This window comes from Trichomonas vaginalis, chromosome IV (assembly GCF_026262505.1).
Source record: "Trichomonas vaginalis G3 chromosome IV, whole genome shotgun sequence".
Lineage (NCBI taxonomy): Eukaryota > Parabasalia > Trichomonadida > Trichomonadidae > Trichomonas > Trichomonas vaginalis.
The window spans coordinates 8,114,820-8,132,974 of record NC_067206.1 but is presented as its reverse complement, the minus strand read 5'-3'; the positions used below and the strand labels follow the sequence as shown (position 1 = coordinate 8,132,974).

Genomic DNA, 18,155 nt, shown 5'->3' with positions numbered 1-18,155 from the left:
ATTTTATCGAATTCAGGAATAGTGAGCTTTTGTTGCTGGATTTCAGGCAATTTGGGTAAATGGTCAATAATGTCCTGCATGTCATAAAGATATTCTTCATTTTCTTCATCCTGTGCGGTACAGTCTAAATTACTTGTTAAAAGTTCTTGCTTTATTCTTTGTATTTCTGTTCCAAAACTATATGAAGAAGGAATGAAGTTTTTCATCTCTACTAACATAGATGTTGGATTCATGACTAACGAGTTTGGTGCTGTTGTTGTTTGAATTGTTGTTGTGCCGATTGTTGAAATCATATCTTTTATACAAAATAAAAAAAATAAATAAAAATAAAACTAACTTTATTTTTTCTATTTTAAGGAAATTCATGAAAATTCATGAGGGTAGAAATGAGGGTAGAAATACCCATCTACCCTAAAAATTATTTTTGGTCATGGGCTATGCCCCGCCGCTTTGCGTCTTTATGTTAAAATAAATGGTACCATTAATGATATCATGACTGTTCTCGTTCATGTCTGATTTACATCTAATGAAAAAGTTTAGAAGAATTTTCTTATTCTTTCTGGCATATTTTTGTCTTTCCAGTACTCCCGCTCTAATGGTCCCAGATGTGTTGGCTTCGACTCTCTCAAGTTCTTAGATGGTATAACATCTTCAACGCCTCCTTCATATCTTACTTTATAAGTGTCATCGTTTATGTTATAGCCAAGTATTTCAATAACCACTCCTCGCTTTGCTTCGTCAATGGTTTCAGCAAGTTTGCCATTACTACTTTCGACTAACTTATGAAGAGGGTAAAACGCAATCGAATCGTCAGCAGCTTTTATAAGATATCCATTACCTTGCGTTGAATCTACTATATAATAGTTTCGACTTAACCTTAAACGTTTCTTTGTCAACGGTTTGTCGTCAAGAACTACACGAACTTTTGTACCAGGAATGAGGGTAAATTGTGTTGAATTTCTGATATTTTGTGTTTGACTTCGTTTCTTTTGTATATACTTTTCTTCTTGTTGTTGTGTCATTGAATTTGGTGTATGTCCTGTTGTAGAATGCGTTGAGGAATTATATACTTCGAGAAAATGTTTCATTGTTTCTTCGGTAAAGTCTCGCTCTTGATTTAAATCTCTGAGAGTCCTTATGAAGCGGTTTATGATGCCGAGTATGTTATGGTTGTGGTCTTCAGTAGTGTAGTGAGTTATGTTATGCTTAATGAGAAATTCTGTGATTTCATTGCTGAGGTATGCACCGTCTTGGTCTGATGTTAAAGTACTTGGGTTATGTTCTGCTACAAACTTTTGTAAAACTCTTAACACTTCACGAGTTCTTTTATTTTTCATTGGATATGCATATGCTTTACGAGTGTTAACATTTATGAAGATGAGGAAAGGTTTATGGCCTCCTTTTCTGCTTTGAATGAGAGTGTCAAATTGGTATGCGTCAGGAGTGTTGGAGTAAATTGGTAAAAAGTAGTCGTAAGGGTTTATTTTTGTTTGATGTACAACATTTTTGTCAAAGAACCTTTTCACTTCAGCTCTGTTAGTAAATCCCCAACTCTTTGCAGCTTCATTGAACTTCTTAAATGACCTCCACGGTGATGATTCGAATACTTCTTTTAAACTCATTTATGTAAAAATAAAGATTTTATTCAAGACGGTACCATGCGAATACAGTCATAAATGGTGGCATATAATCTGCACCCGAACCTGTTGGATTTGTTGTGAAAGTGTGTGAATGATTTCCTCCTGGTTCAGTTGGTCGAAAAGTCTTTTTTGCTGAATTGTTATAAGATGGAGATAAAACTTCATTGCCAGCTTCATAGTCTGAGTTGTATAATGGGTGGTCTCTTAATGAGTGGCTATGGTCGCCAGAAAAGTTTGTAGTTCCTGTATGAGTGTGCGCAGGTAAGTTTGCTTCTTTAATTTTCTTTGAGCCTCCTGTTTGCTTTGAAGAGTTAGCACAGTATAAGAATTTGTCTACAATCTGCTGCCACGTACCAAAACCTAAAACACTTGCTGGATTTGTTGAGTTCATTGACGTATAAATAGAGCCTATAGGATATAATGTTTGAAGTATTTCAGTCTTTAATGTTTGAAGCTCTGTTTTGTCAGCTTTCTTATCATATAAATCTTGAGCAGTGAATTTAACATTATTTTCATCATCCATGACATAAACATTTTTACAGCTAATGTCTTTCTTCGTTGTTATGTTTTCATTCGATGTTAAACCTTGTGGAAAGTTAGGAGGTTTATAATATAATGCATCCCCACCAGTTCCGCCAACCGTTCCTTCAATACTTTCTATAGCAACAGTTGAGAAGGAGTTATGTGTATGTTCTTTATCTGCTTTTTTATCTAACATTGCTGGTAGTTCATATGTTTCAAAGTTTCTGACACGACCTTCAATGTTCATACATTTACTATCTAAACTATTAAGAGTATCTTTTACGCTTGTACTTGGATTTTCTAAAGGTGCACTTGAACCAAGGGTATAGTTCAATATTATGTCGTCTGCTCTAACAGTAGTGAAGGATTCATGTGTATGGTTCTTGTCAGCTTTACTATTTAATGTAGCTTGAAGTTCATTTATATCGGAGATATTGTGTTTATGAGATTTCAAAACTTTGTTCGTTGCGTCAAGTTCATCTTTGTCAGCTTTACTTTTAATAGCATCTTCAAAAGTTATTTTTGCCTTAACTCTCAACATAAATCTTGGTTCAACTAATACACCGTTAACAAAGAAGTATGAAGCATAAATTTCATCGTTATAATCAAATGCTTCTGGTGCTTTACCTGTGTCATACTGTACAGTACAACGTATGTCATAACCTTCAGCACGAATGTATTTATATCTTCTTTCATTAACATCTTTTGTCTTCACTCTTTCTTCAGTTCGTGTTAAATATCCATGATAATCCGTTATAATCTGTTCATCTGAACTTATATAATGAACATGGTTTTTGTCTGCTTTTTCGGCTAATTTCTCTTCTATCTCATTTATTTCAAGTTCATGCCTACCACCACCTCCCGAAGAAGTATTTTTCTTCAGCTCTTGAAGAACGTCCACTTCGCCATCTTCGGTGTCAATAATGATACTTTGAGTTAAAACCTTTCCTGTCTTAATGGATGTTTGTAAAACTTCTTCTTCGCCGTGTTCGGGGTCATGGTCGTCGTCATATCTTGTGAAATCAGAGATGTTGTCATACATTAAGCATATCTGTCTCAAAAGTTCTGCTATTTGGAATTGGAACGAAAGATATACAGAACTTTCATCATCCCCCAAAGTCAAGTCAGCTTTCTTAAGTATTTCTTGAATGTATGCAATGAGGACAGAGTATCTTGGAAAATATTCGAACAATATTTCATTTGCCGTTGGTTTTGGTGGATCCTCTGGAGTTTCTGTTGTTTCAGTTCCTTCTGTAGGTTCTGTTGGAGTTTCTGCATCTCTTGACTTCAATGCTCTTGCTCTCAAAGACCTAAATGTTAGAGCACCAGGCTTTACAAAGGACTTTATAAATGCTTTAATAGTTCCTGGTAAGTTATTGTTAGCATTAAGTAAGTTCCTTATGCTTCCATCATGTACGTCCATAGCACTATGTAAAAAATCTATACTTTTCTTGTAGTCAGCAATAGACTGACTGTGATTTTTTAAATTTGTCAATACCTTTAAGCCAATCTTCATGCATGTCTGATACTGAGCCAAGAATATCATTTGCTTCCTTTAGTGTATTTTGTGCTTCTCGTAAAAGTATCCAATCCCGTACGTGCATTGTTTGCTATACGTCTTACAGTATCTATTTGACTCCTTGTTTCTTGCATCCAACCAGATAAAGTTTTAATAGTATCAGAACCATTTGAAATGAAGTTCAAAGCATCTTTGACGTCATCTAAAGCTTCTTCACCAAGTACAGCCCATATCTTTCCGATTTGGTATTGAAGAAATCCATATGAAGCAGCTGTTAAACCAGTATTTATAAGGTCCCATATCCATGATTTAGCAGTTTTTCCATCCCTTCCATCTTCACCATCCAAACCGTTTTCGCCTTGAGGTCCTTGTATTCCTTGTGGTCCTTGAGGTCCAGTGTCACCCTTCTCTCCTTTCAGTTCATCTTTATGTTCGTTATAATATTCTAATGTCATAAGGTGTACATCATTACTGCTACCAGCAACGCCGAGAATTTGTTTCTCATTCATGACTAAATTCTTTAAGCATTTAATGTTGTCGTCAAATCGGAAGCTCTTTAGTAATTCAATGAGAACATTCAGTACTTTCACTAATGAGGCAGCTACTGTTGAATTTATATATTGCACCGTTACATCATTTATGATGGGAACCTTGCTTGTTGTAATGAATGGGTCATAAGTGTTAAAAGTATCGAAATCAATGACTTTTTTAGTTTTTCCATCGTCAATGACTAAATCATTGCCTTCAATGGTTAATGTTGAGTTTTCATTTACTAATTCGTGTGCTCTTCTTGCTTCATTTGTTTCATACGCATATGCAGCAATAGTCATATTTTAATGAGAATAAAATGTTGTTCTATTTGCAAAGTACAGACCCAAACGAATACGGGACAGTAAAGCTACAAACAAACTTAGGTCTTCAGAATGAAGCGCTTGCTTTCAGAGTTGTTGACTTCAATACTATCGCAACTTTTGTCATAACAGATGAAACAGATTTCATAGAGATTGAAATAGATGGAAAGAAGCACGAAATAAGATTTCACAATAATGTAGAATATAAGATGGAAACATTAGCTGGAGTGTTAAATGCTCTCATAAATACTACAATAAACAAGGATAACGAAGAAAAATTAATGAATGTTAAACTTATTGCAGGAGTTTTGAAGTTCAATTATGCGAAGGAGTTTAAGATAACACGAATAAGTCATAGAGTTCAATTGCTTCTGGGAGCATACCATATGACATTTCCTTTGAAAAGTGTTGACAAAACGATTGAGATGAAATCTGTTCCATACGTATGTTATGGCAATTGTTTGTACATTGAGTCAAAAATAGCTAATGTCACAGGTATTTCAGGAGTTAATAGTAAAGGTTCAGTAGAATATAAGTCTTTCTGTTATGAAGTAAATTCAATGTTCATTCCAAACGTTCCTGTCATAGCAACTCATTTAGGTAAATGGGTTCGCATTAGTCCTCATAATTTGAAAGACATGCAATTCAGACTTGTTGACTTTCAAGGAGAGCCTGTAGAACTGAAGGCACCAGTGCGAATGACTGTTGAAGTTGACTTTTTAGAAAATATTAAATGCAACAGCTTACAAGAGAACTCAGAGCTAAAAATATAAAGTATGAATGTTATGTATTAGGTCATGAACTTTGGTTGTTGCTGTTTGATGAAACAAATGAATTAGTTATGTCAGTCAAGAGAACAGAAAAATATTGTGTTAGTGAAAACTGCACCAAGTCAATAAGATTAGGTTTGCATTATGAAGATGAGTTCAATAGTGTTGAAGAAGTTTTGGATAGATATTACAAATTGCTAACTTGAAATTTTTTTGACTAACCTAAGTCAGTCATTGACTGACTGACTGACTGCTTTAATTTACTAAAACATATTTCAAACAAAGCTTATAGTCAGTAGATAGTTTTGTATACTCGTTCGAATATCTATACTTAAACTCAACTCCTGTAGTTCCTGGTGTTTCAATGATGCGGATGTTACCTATTTTCATGAATATTGGCGTTTGACCACAGCATTCGATTTCAGGGTCGAGATAGTCAATGACATATTGTTTCCATGTTATTCGTGATATAACATTTTCAAGGTCCACCTTTGTTAGAATTATTTGGTTCTTGCTTATAAGATTTGTCAAAAGCTTCTTATCGTCTTTGAGTAAGATAGTTTGATACAACTGAAGAAGGTAATGGTCTACGTTATCTGAAGAATTTGTTTGAACATTTGTGTAAGGGTTGTCGTTGGCTTCACGTGAAATTATGGGCTCTAATGGAGGTGGATACTCTAACTTAACATCTGATGTAGCGTTAGCGTTTGAAGCTGAGTTTAAATTCACCGACTTAAGTTCTGGTTCTTTTTCTTTCAAACACTCTGAACTATAGTTCTTTATGACAATATTGTTTGTCGTTCGTGAGTCAACATTTGATGTTGGTTCAATTGGAACATTAACGGCACCAGCTAAGATGGATTTGCTTCTCATTTCATATAGAATAAAAACCTTTTATATGTATGAAATGAACAATATACTCGACAAGGGTTTGAATGTAAAGCTAACGAATGAAAATATTGTTGAATTCACTGAGACAGGAGCTGTGTATAAAGATGTAGAACTACTGAACAAAAGAGCTAAGGGAAAAAGCAGGAACATGAACAAAGGGTGGAAGCCTATAAAAATTTATGTCAATGATGGCTCAGGAGGTTCAAACATAAAGTATGCAGAAAGTTATAGAGTTTATGCTCTCAAGGGAGAGAAGCCTTCATTTAAGAACAGCTATTCTAACACATATCCTCAAAAGCTAACGGATGGGGAAGTGGATGATATGAATGACAGCAAAAATATTAACAGAAATGGCGACAGAGATGCATGGAATTTGTTTACCATCAGTCAATTGAAGGTTAAGCTTTAAAACAATGTTGTCGTTCCCATGGAATATTTTTGACTTTAATGGTATTAGTCATGATATGAATCTCAAGGTATGAACGAGGAGAGATGAGAGACTTATATGCTTCCCAAATTTCTTCAAAAGGTAATGTTATACCTGACTGTTCCCAAATGAGTTCAATATCATAACGTGAGAAACCTTGAAAGATAACGAAGTCAGTTATGAGACGTTTTAGGTTTAAAGCTAAAAACCTCCATGTTTGCATAAGTATTGCTACAGTTAAGTGATAATGTCTGACTTTAGTAATGATGTTAGCTAATGGTGAGTCTGGTTTTGAACACTAAAACCTTTTCCGGCGAAGTCGTCACAAACGAGCAGAGTGTTTGAAGGATACTTTTTGAAGGGGTAATTTTGAAAGTTTTGACAGAATGTAGTTTGTAAGTCGTTTCATATCGTAAACTCCTGAGTATTGACGTAAGTGGTGTTTGTCAATAATTCTTTTCCATCTCCTCAGAAGTCTTTTGCATTCCTGACTGTATAAATTCAACGATGGCATAATATTTCCTCTTACGTCGAATGTAACGTTGAAGAAATTCAATGAGTTCACTGTCTGGAACTTTAACGACAGAGGCTTGAACTTTTGACATACATGTTTTCGCTGTTGAGTCCATAGAGTCTGAAGTTGCTGATATAATGATTTGGTCATAGTAAGAGTCGTTTCCTAAACGCTCTGTTATGAGTATATGACGAATGATGTTAAATGTCTTTCCTGACCCCATCTTTCACAATAGATAATAACACCATTTGAAACAGAACTCATAGTCCTTACTGAAAGGAAGAATGAGAGAACTGTTGAGCTTGCTTTTCCATGCTTTCATTCATGTTTCACTGTGTTTAAATGCTTCATTTTATCTCCATTAAAAATGCAAGTCAGAAATATTCAGAACATAGCACCGAGTCTAACTGACAAGAGTATAAAGATATACTATGAACACGTTATGATGAAACCTACCAAAATTCAAGATAGTCAGTATACTTATGAATATCCAAGACACTGGGTAGAGTATGTAGGAGGTGAGAAAGCTATTGAAATAAGACAAGTTAGAAGTATTCCAGCAGGAAGAACAATATTATTGAAGAACTTTAATGTTTTGAGGTATAATGATGAAACAAAGAAGCAAGATAGTTTTCCTGTTGCTGTGTATGTGAACCTAGACACAGGAGATGACATGAAAGTTTTTAACACAAAGCTTCAAACGGTAGTGAGAGAACAACTTACTGCGGAAGGACATCCATTACCTTCAGAAGTTAGCATAGCATATAATTTTGAAACAAACACAATAGATTTTTAAAGTCGTCTCTGCAAAGAAGTCAGGTTTTACATTTAATGAAGCAGATGTATATTCGAATGAAAACTTCAAAGCTATTGCATGGTTATATAATGACGATTGCTTTAAGAAAATATTTAAATTCAGTGACTCAAAGATGTCATATAGATGACCTTCGTGGAATGTTACCATCGACGTTTACAGTTGAAGGTTCAGCAGGATTGCTTACAAGATTGTCAATTGGTGGTATTTGGTCTCGTGAGAACATTGTTATAAAATCCAGTATAAGTGAATTTGCTGAAGAATCTATATTATGTTTTTCAAACTATATGTATTCGCCGCCGAAGCATTATAGTATAACAAACTTTGTCAGTAAGTTTAATATAAGACTTGTCGAACCTTCTTCAAGGAAAGATGTTGTGCTACCCAAAGACGGAAAGGATGGACTCATTATTGAGATGATTTTAATTGCATATTAAATGAGCTTGTTCTTGAAGGTCATTCATGATGAAATAACTGTTGTAGAAGATGTTAGCAATTGTTCAGACATTTTGAAGCGTATAGATGAGATAAGAAAGAAGTTAGATAGACCGCAAAGCGGTGAGGGCGAAGCCCGTGAGAACGCTTATGTTTCATTGACTTTCTCCAGTAACGAGAACTTTTATGAGATAATATTGAAGAGAGATGATTTTAATATGGTGTAAATGGTAGCTTGGGCAGCTTTAGGCGCAATGGGAACAAAAGCATTAGCATTTGGAGCAAAAGCACTTGGAGCTTATGACGCAGTAAATAAAATGAGTGGAGGAAGGGTTTCGAAGACATTAGACGCAAATAAAGGAAAGATAGGAGGCTGGGTTGCAAAGAAGTTAAGATTAAATAAAATAGGGCTCATAAATAAAGCATCCAATTTAGTTGCGACTGAGTCAGAAAATGCTTTAGGAAAGGACGATGAGTTTGCAAAACACGCAAAAGACTTTAATGACCAGATGAAAGGTGAAACAATGCATTTAAATAGAGTCGATGGAACTAAAGAAAATGTTTCTTCTCCACAACTTCCACCAGTAGTTCTTCCGTATGGTCCCTATGGAATGTATGGAAACCCTTACGAAAGACCATTTGACCCATTGACTGGTGGAAGTAACTGGTATCATTATGGACGAAGAAGAAAGACAGTCAAGTTGGAGACAGACGTGAAGAAAGCAACTAAAAAGAAACCAAGGAAGAGAGTTATAAAGCAATGAATTCAACAGGGTAGAAATGAGGTTAGAAATCGGGTTAGATATACCCATCTACCTTAAATTTATTTTTGTGCTATGTTTTCATACGTGTGAGGGTGGTGATATCATTTATTTTTAAGTTTATTTTTTATTTTATTTTTATTTTATTTTTATATAAATGACGAAAACTATTGAGATAACAAACTACAACGGTCATGAGTTCAAGAACTTGTTCTTCGTTCCTCGTGAAAATACATTCTATCAGATACGAGGGAGAAAGGGTAAAGTTAGTTTGAGCGTTTACGACAACAAACATAATGGGAGATATATAAAAGCAATAGATACAAACGGTAAGCGTGTTTCATTAGCTTTGTCAAAACTTACTAACATTTATTTTGACAGTGACTTTGACTCTGACGATTTGAGTGACAGCAGCGATAGTGAAGAATATGAACTGTTGTGTGAAGCAAAGCAATGGGAAGAGTTGCAATACTTTTGTAAATGAGAACTTTTATTTTTTACAGTAGTAAAGTCGTTAGTGAAAACGTTAGTGAGGTGAAGTGGTTGGCGGCTTTGTAAATATTTAAGGTTAAATTAATATTGCGTTTGTGTTGTAAAATATACGTTAGCGGTTTTGTAAAGTATCAAATTCACATATAATGGGTAAGGAGGCGCGCAGTGCCTCCGTACCCAAGATATGTATACTAACTTTCATTAACTTTTTGAGAGAATGTCAGACCAATCTGAATAAAATAAACTTAATATTTTCTATAATTTCATACTAGAATAGAATTGGTAATGATATTTAATATCTTTTTGCTTCACTTGTAGAAATTATTTTGAAATTAATTTTTTGTAATCGACAAGATACAATTTTGTTATGACCAAATGTTGTCACTACTAATTTAAATTCCATTTACAACAGCTACTTTATAAACATCCATCCAAAATTGAAGATTCCTAAAATTTCAAAATGGAAATATGCAATATGAATGATGAAATCATATCCAATAGTTATGAAATTCATCATACATAAGATAAAAGATAGAAAAATAAGCAAATATGAAAATTTAATGCATAATGATATGTGAATAACTGTAAAATTGCAAAACCACATCAGCATCAATTATTGGCATAAATATATATTCTTTTGATTGTATATGCATTTCTGTTTTGGAAATAACTTTCAGATTAAACTTGTTAAGCCCATTCATAGATAATTTGCACGAAAACAGTTCTGAACAACTTAGAAAATGGTCTTTGTCTAACTACCAGAAATAATTTATTGATAGAAATGTCTTTTAAAAAAGAAAATTTCATATTAGGCATCCGTAAAGGTTTTTGTTTGAATGTTGGGGGTTAAGGAGTGTAATAGTCAAGATATTAGATAACTAAGTGTATGAAGTTGTCATCTATGTTGATAACAGCGGAAAATTAAAAATAATTATTAAATCATAACTTTTTGTCTCATGAAAACCATAAAAAAGTATAAAACTAAAGGTTTTTGCATGTGAACTATAGAAAGCTTTAGATTCATAAAAACTAGATTTTTTTTTGATATTTTGATTTTTGAGGTATACTTTTAAAAGTGGATTTAAAGCACTGATGAAAAAACATTAACTTCTGTCGTTATGATTATTGATTTAGACAATAATGATTTTAATCTTTGATTATCAAAACACTAAAGTCATCTTTTTAACATTTGCTTGGTAGCATTAACTCAAGTCTAAAGTACTATTTTATGTGGCACTCTTAGAATTTTTGTATTCATTGTACACGCTGAAATAGTACCATTAAAGATATGACGAACTTTACAAAAAACAGTTAGGATACTATAAATCTAACTGCCAATTTATACACTTTCGGCTAAGGAGAAACATAATAAATTTGACGCTTTTCTTAGCAAGGAAGCCATATTTTTGATTTGATATCATTTTTTAATACAAATTTATATGTGTTAATGCGGGGGTAAACGATAAGCGCAATTACTTTTAGCAAACATACTTTGAAAACCAATATGCTATAATTTTATATTATAATTTGAATAAAAATTGTAAATTGTTAGTTCTTGATGCAGCATTCAAAGATAATAACAAGATAGAACGATTTTCAAAAAGGAATGTTTGATTTTATCATTGAATTAAAATAAAATTCTAATAGTAATATATATGTCTGTGTTATAATGAAATTGATGGTATACGTTAGCACCAAATTACATATGCTAGTAAATACAAGCCACATAAATAACATTTTAGTATGTCTGCAACCTTTTTTTTTGAATCATGAGTAAGTAAGAATATTTTTGTAACAAAATGATATCATGTATCGAAAGAACATACTTTATTGTTGTATCCTCTACTTTTCCAAAGATTATTGTATCTCAAATCTTAATTCTTTAGATGGTAAACAAAAACATTCATGCAAGAGACATTCCAAGGAGCATATTACACTGTAGAATCTTGAAAAAGTTGGAACTAATTAATTCACTCCAGAGGAGCAATGTTGTATGCATTCAATTTTAAAATAAAAAAAAAACTATATATTATCGAACTTAATACTTTGGGTTTTCATATCTATATACTTCTTCCAATGAACTAATTTCCAAACAAAGCTCTTGAAAAATCTTTAAATATAAGATGACTTTTGCTTATATTTTTTGATTTCTCGATAGCAATGCTAGGATATTACAATATTTCCATGTATTTTACTAGGTTGTAACTAGTTGGCATAAGAGTACATATATAGAATCGCTCCGACTATATAATATAATGTTTATTTTACAGCTAAAGCTTAAACTTATAGTGTATTTATTTTTTAACTGTCTGAATAATGGCAGATTATTTTAATATTTAACATTGATATTGAAATATGAAATAATGCATTTTTCCTTTTTAGCTAGAACACTTGTTTGGGCAATATTTTTCTTTTTTAAACACCAAAATCACATATTTCTCTTATATATATATCTATTTATAAATTATTTTGTTGATATTTTGACAATTTGAGTTAAATATCGATTTAATTCTATTTTTATGGGTAAAATATATATGTATATATCATATTTCATTATTGGTTTGTTAATGCAATTCAATTCTTGGATCCTTGAGTTTTCATTTGAAAGTTCAACTACAAATAAACCTTTCACTGAATATAGGTACTAAAATTTCATTCTAGAATAGCCATTCTTATGGTTTTATCAATATAAAACAACATTATATTTTTTATATATTCTACTTGCTAATTACTTTTCTAGTTTCAAGATAAAGTTACTTAATCTCCGATAAGATGCATGAGATGTGAATTGGAGATATCGAGCATGCATATTTCCGAATATACTACTATATTATGTACTATTGTGGAAAGAAATTAAACTTTGTAAACTGAATGAATTTCATATAATGGTTGTCTGGCAGCTATGATTTCTCTTTTCGTATTTATTTTTCCCGAAAATCATTCAAGAATTAGGGGGCATTTTTCTTAATTTTTTTTGGAAAAAAATACATTTCATATTTATTTGTTCTTAATATAAATTAATAATATTAATTTACCTTACAAATGAGTTATGTAAAGTATTCAAATTTTAACTACAATTTTTATGCAGTCGAGCAACAGCAGATGCGCTTTTGCTTGATTTTTATTATCACCAGTGCCGTCTATAGTAAATAGTTTATAAATAGAACAACTGCACTCTTAATTATCACCAAAATAAATCAAAGATTTTAAAAATTGATTGTAATTATAGTTAGATTAACCATCATCACTTGCAAACTGAACTAATTTACTACTTCTCCAATTAACACTCATGAGCAATGTTTTTTTAAAAAAAATATAATTTTTTATTCTAAATTTTACATTAACATGCCATTTATTATGATCTCATAAAACATATCCATATATTATAGTTACAGTAATATTAAAATTTCAAATTTTGAATTAATTTGGTTATATTATGACCATTAAGCCAAGATCCCAACTTCTCTATGCTATCTATGAATTTCAACTCTATATGTAACTAACACGTTATAAGTTTTGTTTATAAATATAAGGTGCATTTCAGTAAATTACTCTTTTATAATAGTTCTTTTATTACAGCTATAAAATCTATACTAAATCTATATGTTTTTATACTAAATTTATTAATTGTAATACTAATTTTAATTGTTGCTGATCATATGCTAAATTTTATATGAAATCCTTAATTAGAAACTTGAGTTGAATATATATTATATGAAACAATCGGTGTTTAAAACAAAATACAGCTTGATTTATATAGTAATTTATGCTTTACATGTATTTTATATAAATTTTTATTGAATTCAAATATTCAATAGTTTTTTTATGCTAGATTAGTTGTATTTATTTAAATATATTATATTGGCAACCTTTCTTTACCCTGTCCTAATAAACGCATTTTGTAAAAAAATATAGTGCATCAGTTTCGAACTAGCGTCCCCGGTACTCAATAGTAAGGGGTAATAACCATTCGACCATTTGCCACGTAAAGCATCGCCAGATTTTTTTGTATTTAATCACTCCAAAAACACTGTTTTGGCTTATTGGAAGCATATCAGACATAATCGCCATAATCAAAAAATCTATATACCCAATAAGTAATAAATTTGTCGATATAGATTTGCCATAAAATTAGTTTTTAGTCTGATCTTAAAATAAATTTAATTTTTTATAAAAAAAATCACATTTAAAAGTACCTTTTTAGTAGCTCGAAATCCTATTGGTGGATTTCGGGCGTACTTCAAAATTAGCTTTCCTTCTACATATGCAAGCTATATTTTAAATATGGGGCAAATCGGATCGGCGAAAGGAGTTTAGTTACCTTTTTCGAAATTGGTGAAAAATTAAAAGATCGTGTTATTTATTATAAATATTTTACCCACAATGAAATATACCAATATTCTCGTGTCTAAATTCTATTTATTTGTTTCAATAAAATCTGAAAATTATTTTTTGATGCTATTGCGATGTTTCAATTGATTATTCTGTACAGTAACATAATTTACTGCTACAATATTTCCTCTTAATCAGGATAAATTGATTTCATAATCTACATCTACTAATTCACACCATTATTATAGGAAAATCCTCTTGAAAAATATTCATCCTTATTAAACATATATAGATTTTCTTTTTATAGTTGTATACGTATTAATAAAGATGTAAAATAGCTTTAGCACATGTGAATTAGCTAAAAATCTCAATCATATTCAAATTAAAGGCTTCTATAATAGGTAGTATGTAGGCTTTCTGTTTAATATGCAGACTTAAAAATGTATCTATATAAAAAATGAAATAAAAATGAACAATTTATTTTTAACTACGAGAAATTTTATCAAAGATAGCTAATACGACATTCACAAGACCAATGAATTCACTGTCTTCGGATTCTTTCAGAGAATTTATTGTGTCGACAAGATAGTTGCATTCGTTGAGAATAAACTCAACAACTTCTGATGAACTTTGCAAAATGTTATGAGTTGCAATCAAAAGTCTTGTTTGAATGATTGGATTATTATACACAAAACAATCATCAAGGAGTTCAATAAATTCTTTTCTCATGAATAAAGATTTGATGAAAATGAATGGAAGGTAATAGATGATGTTTCCTAAGGTAGTTATCCATGACTTCTGGTCTTCAACACTTAAATCATTGAAAATAGAAAGAAAGGTTTCAACAATTTCTTGGTAATTTGAAAATCTAATAAAACATGAGTTTGAAACGGCATAGCCTAGTAATCTTATTGCTTCTGAGCATGTTCTCTTTTCTTGTGGATCTAAGTACTTGTGGATAACAGATGCAATCGATTGATAAACTTTGGATTCGCATTTGATTCCATTTTGAACTAAAATGAACTCAAATATGACGAAAGCAGAAGATCTAACTTCTTGAGAATCAATAGTATTTTCTATGCATGTTCTGGTAGATAAATATATGATTTGATCTATAAAATCTTTAATTTGATAAACCAAATCAGGATCTTGAGCAAAGCAAAAGGTAATACCGTGCAAAGATGGTATGAGGCAATCATTTGTAGTTCGGTTACAGTAAAGCTTGAATGTTTCAAAGAATTTTAATAATTCTTCTGGAGAGCAAATTTTAACAAATCTGTTGCATAATTCAAGATGAATTCCGATATAGTTACTAGTATAGAACGTGTTCGATGTAATATAGTTCAAGAAATATGGGAAAAAAGAATTATAAAAAATTTCTAAATTTTCTCCAAATACATCTATCAAGCGTATTACTATGTAGCTTATATGCTTTGCTGTTTCATGTGGCAAGTTAGAGAAATGTTCGTAGTTGAGATCTTGCATATAATTCAAGTTAGACACAATTAATGCTTTTTGCTTTGATTGTGTAATGTGAGATAGTAATTCAAATGATAATGAGTTAGTTTGCAGGTTTGTTGTTTGAGGTAACGTGCGAACAATTTCTTCCACGAGATCATCTGGAAGATATTTTGCCTTGATTTGTTTGGTAATATCATTAATTGTAATAAGGTCTGTTGAATTCATTGTAAGTGGGAGCTTTTTGACTATTAATTTTAGATCATTTAATAAATCGTATGGACTATCTTCTGATTCTTCCTCATCATGATCGAAGTATTCAATACTTTGTTGAAAATTGATTGTTTCAATAAGTCTTTCTTGAAAGTATTTATCGCTTTGAATTCCTTTTTTATATTCACTCATTGCATTGAGAAAAATGATTGGATTATTAAGGGAATTTTCTTTCTATCCAAGAAATAAGTTTAAATTGACTATATTGTGCCTTAAATTTTGCAATAAATGAAAAAACAATTAAATTTTTTCAAAAAATAATAAGTAAGTAATAAAAGAAATTTTACAGGGTAAACTAATATAAGGTGATCTCTATATCTATAACAAGTTTGTACGCTTTAAGCTGAAAAATATGAAAAAGGCGAGGGTCATACCGAGGAGAGCGGATGATCTTACTGTAAGTTGGCTAAAGAACGCGTTACGAATATCTAAAATATATTGGAATATTCCGCAGTGTGTAGAAGAAACAAAAGGTTCGTGAATACAATTCCATTTTTGCTGGCAGTATGCAATCAAGTCAGGAACTTGCGTTGTATTGCACTGATTTTCCATATAGTCCCTAATGCACTGTTCACGAATATTTTCATGAAATTCATCTAACGCTGTCACTCTATTCGCAATTTCGTATGGGATTGAAGTTAACAATGAAATTGTGCATGACAAGAAAATAATGACCATGAAAACTCTAGATGTTATTGAGATAAAATTCTCAACCTTTTTGCATTTCTCCCATTTACTTGGTTCATACTTCTGGCATATTGAAACTGGGTTTGAAAGAAATTGTGCAAGTTGTCTAGAGACCTCTCGTTCATTATAACGAGGAAGGTCCAAGGTCATTGTCACTTTTTGGAAAATTTTACAAAGAGCACTTTTGAAGGCATCAAGAATTTTATTACTTTTATAATTCCAAATGATTGTATGCCTGGTAATGTATTTAAATTAAAAAAAAAAAGGGTAGTGGGGCCTCCAGGCACTTCGTGCCCTCTAGCCCTGAAGATGTTTAGTATAAATGAAGTTTTTATTCGGAGGGCTTCCAGGAGCTTTTCACAAATTATATATGTTTTCATGTTTTGTCACTTTTCTGTCACTTTTCAGGAAAAAACATTTTTATTATTATATATAAATGAATTTTACAAAACCACCATTACCCTTCTTTGGAAATAAGAGTAGATGTAAAGATATTCTATTGAGAGAACTTAAGAAACTACCGAATGGTCTAACATTTGTAGATTTGTTCGGTGGAAGTTTCTATATATCCCATTTGTGCCATACAATATTCCCAGACTCAAAGATTATATGCAATGACTTCGACAACTATATGGACCGTCTCAAACATATACCAGACACAAACAATATATTGAAAGAGTTAAAAGAAAAGATACCTATAGGTAAGATGGAACGTATACCATTAGATAAGAAAAATATTGTGAGAGAGGTTTTGAAAAAAGCAGAATATATAGACTGGATAGTATATCTGCTAGACTATTATATAGTGGTTCTATAAGAGTTCATGACATTGAAACACTTATGTCAAATGTTTTATATCTTAACTATACAAATGTTTTCAAAGAGGACATAGAAAAATATATTGAGGGTATAGAGTTTGTGAGATGTTATTGGACAGAGTTGTATGAAAAATATAAAGACAAGGAAAATGTTTTCTTTATAGTGGACCCGCCGTTCTATAACACATGGGATTTTCAATACCAAGTAGACTGGACTTTGAGAGACTCTTTAGAAACTTTAGACGTTATACATAACCATCCATGCTTTTACTTTACATCCGATAAAAGTGGTTTGGAAACCGTTATGAGATGGTTAGAGGACATACATGACTATGAGTTTAGATATGACAAGATAGAATATGAGAGAGGTCCTATAAACCGGAGAAAGTGTCATAACAAAGAAATTTTATTAGTAAGTAAAATGTGGTTTGAAATAGGACTACTTGTTTTAGGTTTTTTCCATTGTGTCAGTTATTTATTTGACGTGGCAGAAAAGTACAGAGAATATGAAGATGAACCAATGCCTGCAAATGTTCAGCATATGTACTCGTAAGAGATATTTTTATCTAATATTAAATGGACGCACAGAACTTAGCGAATGCACAGCAACCTGGACAACCAAACCCAGAGAATATTCCAAATGAAGTTAGAATACAAACTGCAATGGCAAACTATGGTCAAGTGCCAACAGATGTACAAATGCAAACTGCCATGTCAAATGACGCTGCGTTAGGTTTGCCACCATGGTATGCAAATATGAGATGGAAAGAGTTTTATACAAACCCTGAAGTGGGATATAAACAACTTTATGCAGATGACGCGAACACAGGAGTTGACCCAGAATATGTTTTCTACCAGAGGAGAAACAGAATGTATGAGCTCCAGTTAAAGAATGCTATGGAACTCAACAGGAAACGTAAGAGACTAGGTGGACATTAGATTTTTACATAT

At 31.8% G+C, this 18,155-nt stretch overlaps 12 protein-coding genes and 1 pseudogene across 13 annotated transcripts, besides 2 other annotated features; 6 read left to right on the top strand and 7 right to left on the bottom strand.

Moving 5' to 3' along the window:
* Positions 1-9,833: part of a mobile genetic element that runs on past the window's edge.
* On the bottom strand, positions 537-1,337 carry TVAGG3_0050380 (integrase core domain containing protein family; the record flags this gene model as incomplete). Its single annotated transcript, XM_051221001.1, has 1 exon — positions 537-1,337. The coding sequence occupies one exon, from the start codon at positions 1,335-1,337 to the stop codon at positions 537-539; it is 801 nt and encodes a 266-aa protein (XP_051105987.1).
* TVAGG3_0050370 (keratin-associated protein family) lies at positions 1,642-2,628 on the bottom strand (the record flags this gene model as incomplete). Its single annotated transcript, XM_051221000.1, has 1 exon — positions 1,642-2,628. A coding segment is annotated over one exon (987 nt), but the record flags the coding sequence as incomplete, so codon positions are not given.
* Positions 2,826-3,815, bottom strand: TVAGG3_0050360 (annotated as a pseudogene). The gene has a single exon. A coding segment is annotated over exon 1 (990 nt).
* Positions 3,966-4,511, bottom strand: TVAGG3_0050350 (organellar and viral DNA polymerase type B; the record flags this gene model as incomplete). The annotated part of the gene is made up of 1 exon (XM_051220999.1): positions 3,966-4,511. A coding segment is annotated over one exon (546 nt), but the record flags the coding sequence as incomplete, so codon positions are not given.
* Positions 4,814-5,305, top strand: TVAGG3_0050340 (uncharacterized protein; the record flags this gene model as incomplete). The annotated part of the gene is made up of 1 exon (XM_051220998.1): positions 4,814-5,305. The coding sequence occupies one exon, from the start codon at positions 4,814-4,816 to the stop codon at positions 5,303-5,305; it is 492 nt and encodes a 163-aa protein (XP_051105984.1).
* On the bottom strand, positions 5,558-6,175 carry TVAGG3_0050330 (uncharacterized protein; the record flags this gene model as incomplete). Its single annotated transcript, XM_051220997.1, has 1 exon — positions 5,558-6,175. The coding sequence occupies one exon, from the start codon at positions 6,173-6,175 to the stop codon at positions 5,558-5,560; it is 618 nt and encodes a 205-aa protein (XP_051105983.1).
* Positions 6,201-6,602, top strand: TVAGG3_0050320 (uncharacterized protein; the record flags this gene model as incomplete). Its single annotated transcript, XM_051220996.1, has 1 exon — positions 6,201-6,602. One exon carries the CDS (start codon positions 6,201-6,203, stop codon positions 6,600-6,602), a length of 402 nt encoding a protein of 133 aa, XP_051105982.1.
* TVAGG3_0050310 (uncharacterized protein) lies at positions 8,386-8,610 on the top strand (the record flags this gene model as incomplete). Its single annotated transcript, XM_051220995.1, has 1 exon — positions 8,386-8,610. The coding sequence occupies one exon, from the start codon at positions 8,386-8,388 to the stop codon at positions 8,608-8,610; it is 225 nt and encodes a 74-aa protein (XP_051105981.1).
* On the top strand, positions 8,611-9,147 carry TVAGG3_0050300 (protein of unknown function, DUF4107 family; the record flags this gene model as incomplete). The annotated part of the gene is made up of 1 exon (XM_001290778.1): positions 8,611-9,147. One exon carries the CDS (start codon positions 8,611-8,613, stop codon positions 9,145-9,147), a length of 537 nt encoding a protein of 178 aa, XP_001290779.1.
* TVAGG3_0050290 (uncharacterized protein) lies at positions 9,302-9,628 on the top strand (the record flags this gene model as incomplete). The annotated part of the gene is made up of 1 exon (XM_001290779.1): positions 9,302-9,628. The coding sequence occupies one exon, from the start codon at positions 9,302-9,304 to the stop codon at positions 9,626-9,628; it is 327 nt and encodes a 108-aa protein (XP_001290780.1).
* Positions 9,629-9,833: a terminal%2Cinverted (terminal inverted repeat of Maverick-1A transposon ID:TVAGG3_0050280).
* A 4,597-nt stretch (positions 9,834-14,430) lies between these two features.
* Positions 14,431-15,831, bottom strand: TVAGG3_0050270 (armadillo (ARM) repeat-containing protein family; the record flags this gene model as incomplete). The annotated part of the gene is made up of 1 exon (XM_001299142.1): positions 14,452-15,831. The coding sequence occupies one exon, from the start codon at positions 15,829-15,831 to the stop codon at positions 14,452-14,454; it is 1,380 nt and encodes a 459-aa protein (XP_001299143.1).
* A 153-nt stretch (positions 15,832-15,984) lies between these two features.
* Positions 15,985-16,536, bottom strand: TVAGG3_0050260 (di-sulfide bridge nucleocytoplasmic transport domain family; the record flags this gene model as incomplete). The annotated part of the gene is made up of 1 exon (XM_001299141.1): positions 16,018-16,536. The coding sequence occupies one exon, from the start codon at positions 16,534-16,536 to the stop codon at positions 16,018-16,020; it is 519 nt and encodes a 172-aa protein (XP_001299142.1).
* A 1,244-nt stretch (positions 16,537-17,780) lies between these two features.
* TVAGG3_0050250 (uncharacterized protein) lies at positions 17,781-18,143 on the top strand (the record flags this gene model as incomplete). Its single annotated transcript, XM_001299140.1, has 1 exon — positions 17,781-18,143. The coding sequence occupies one exon, from the start codon at positions 17,781-17,783 to the stop codon at positions 18,141-18,143; it is 363 nt and encodes a 120-aa protein (XP_001299141.1).
* Positions 18,144-18,155: the final 12 nt, after the last annotated feature.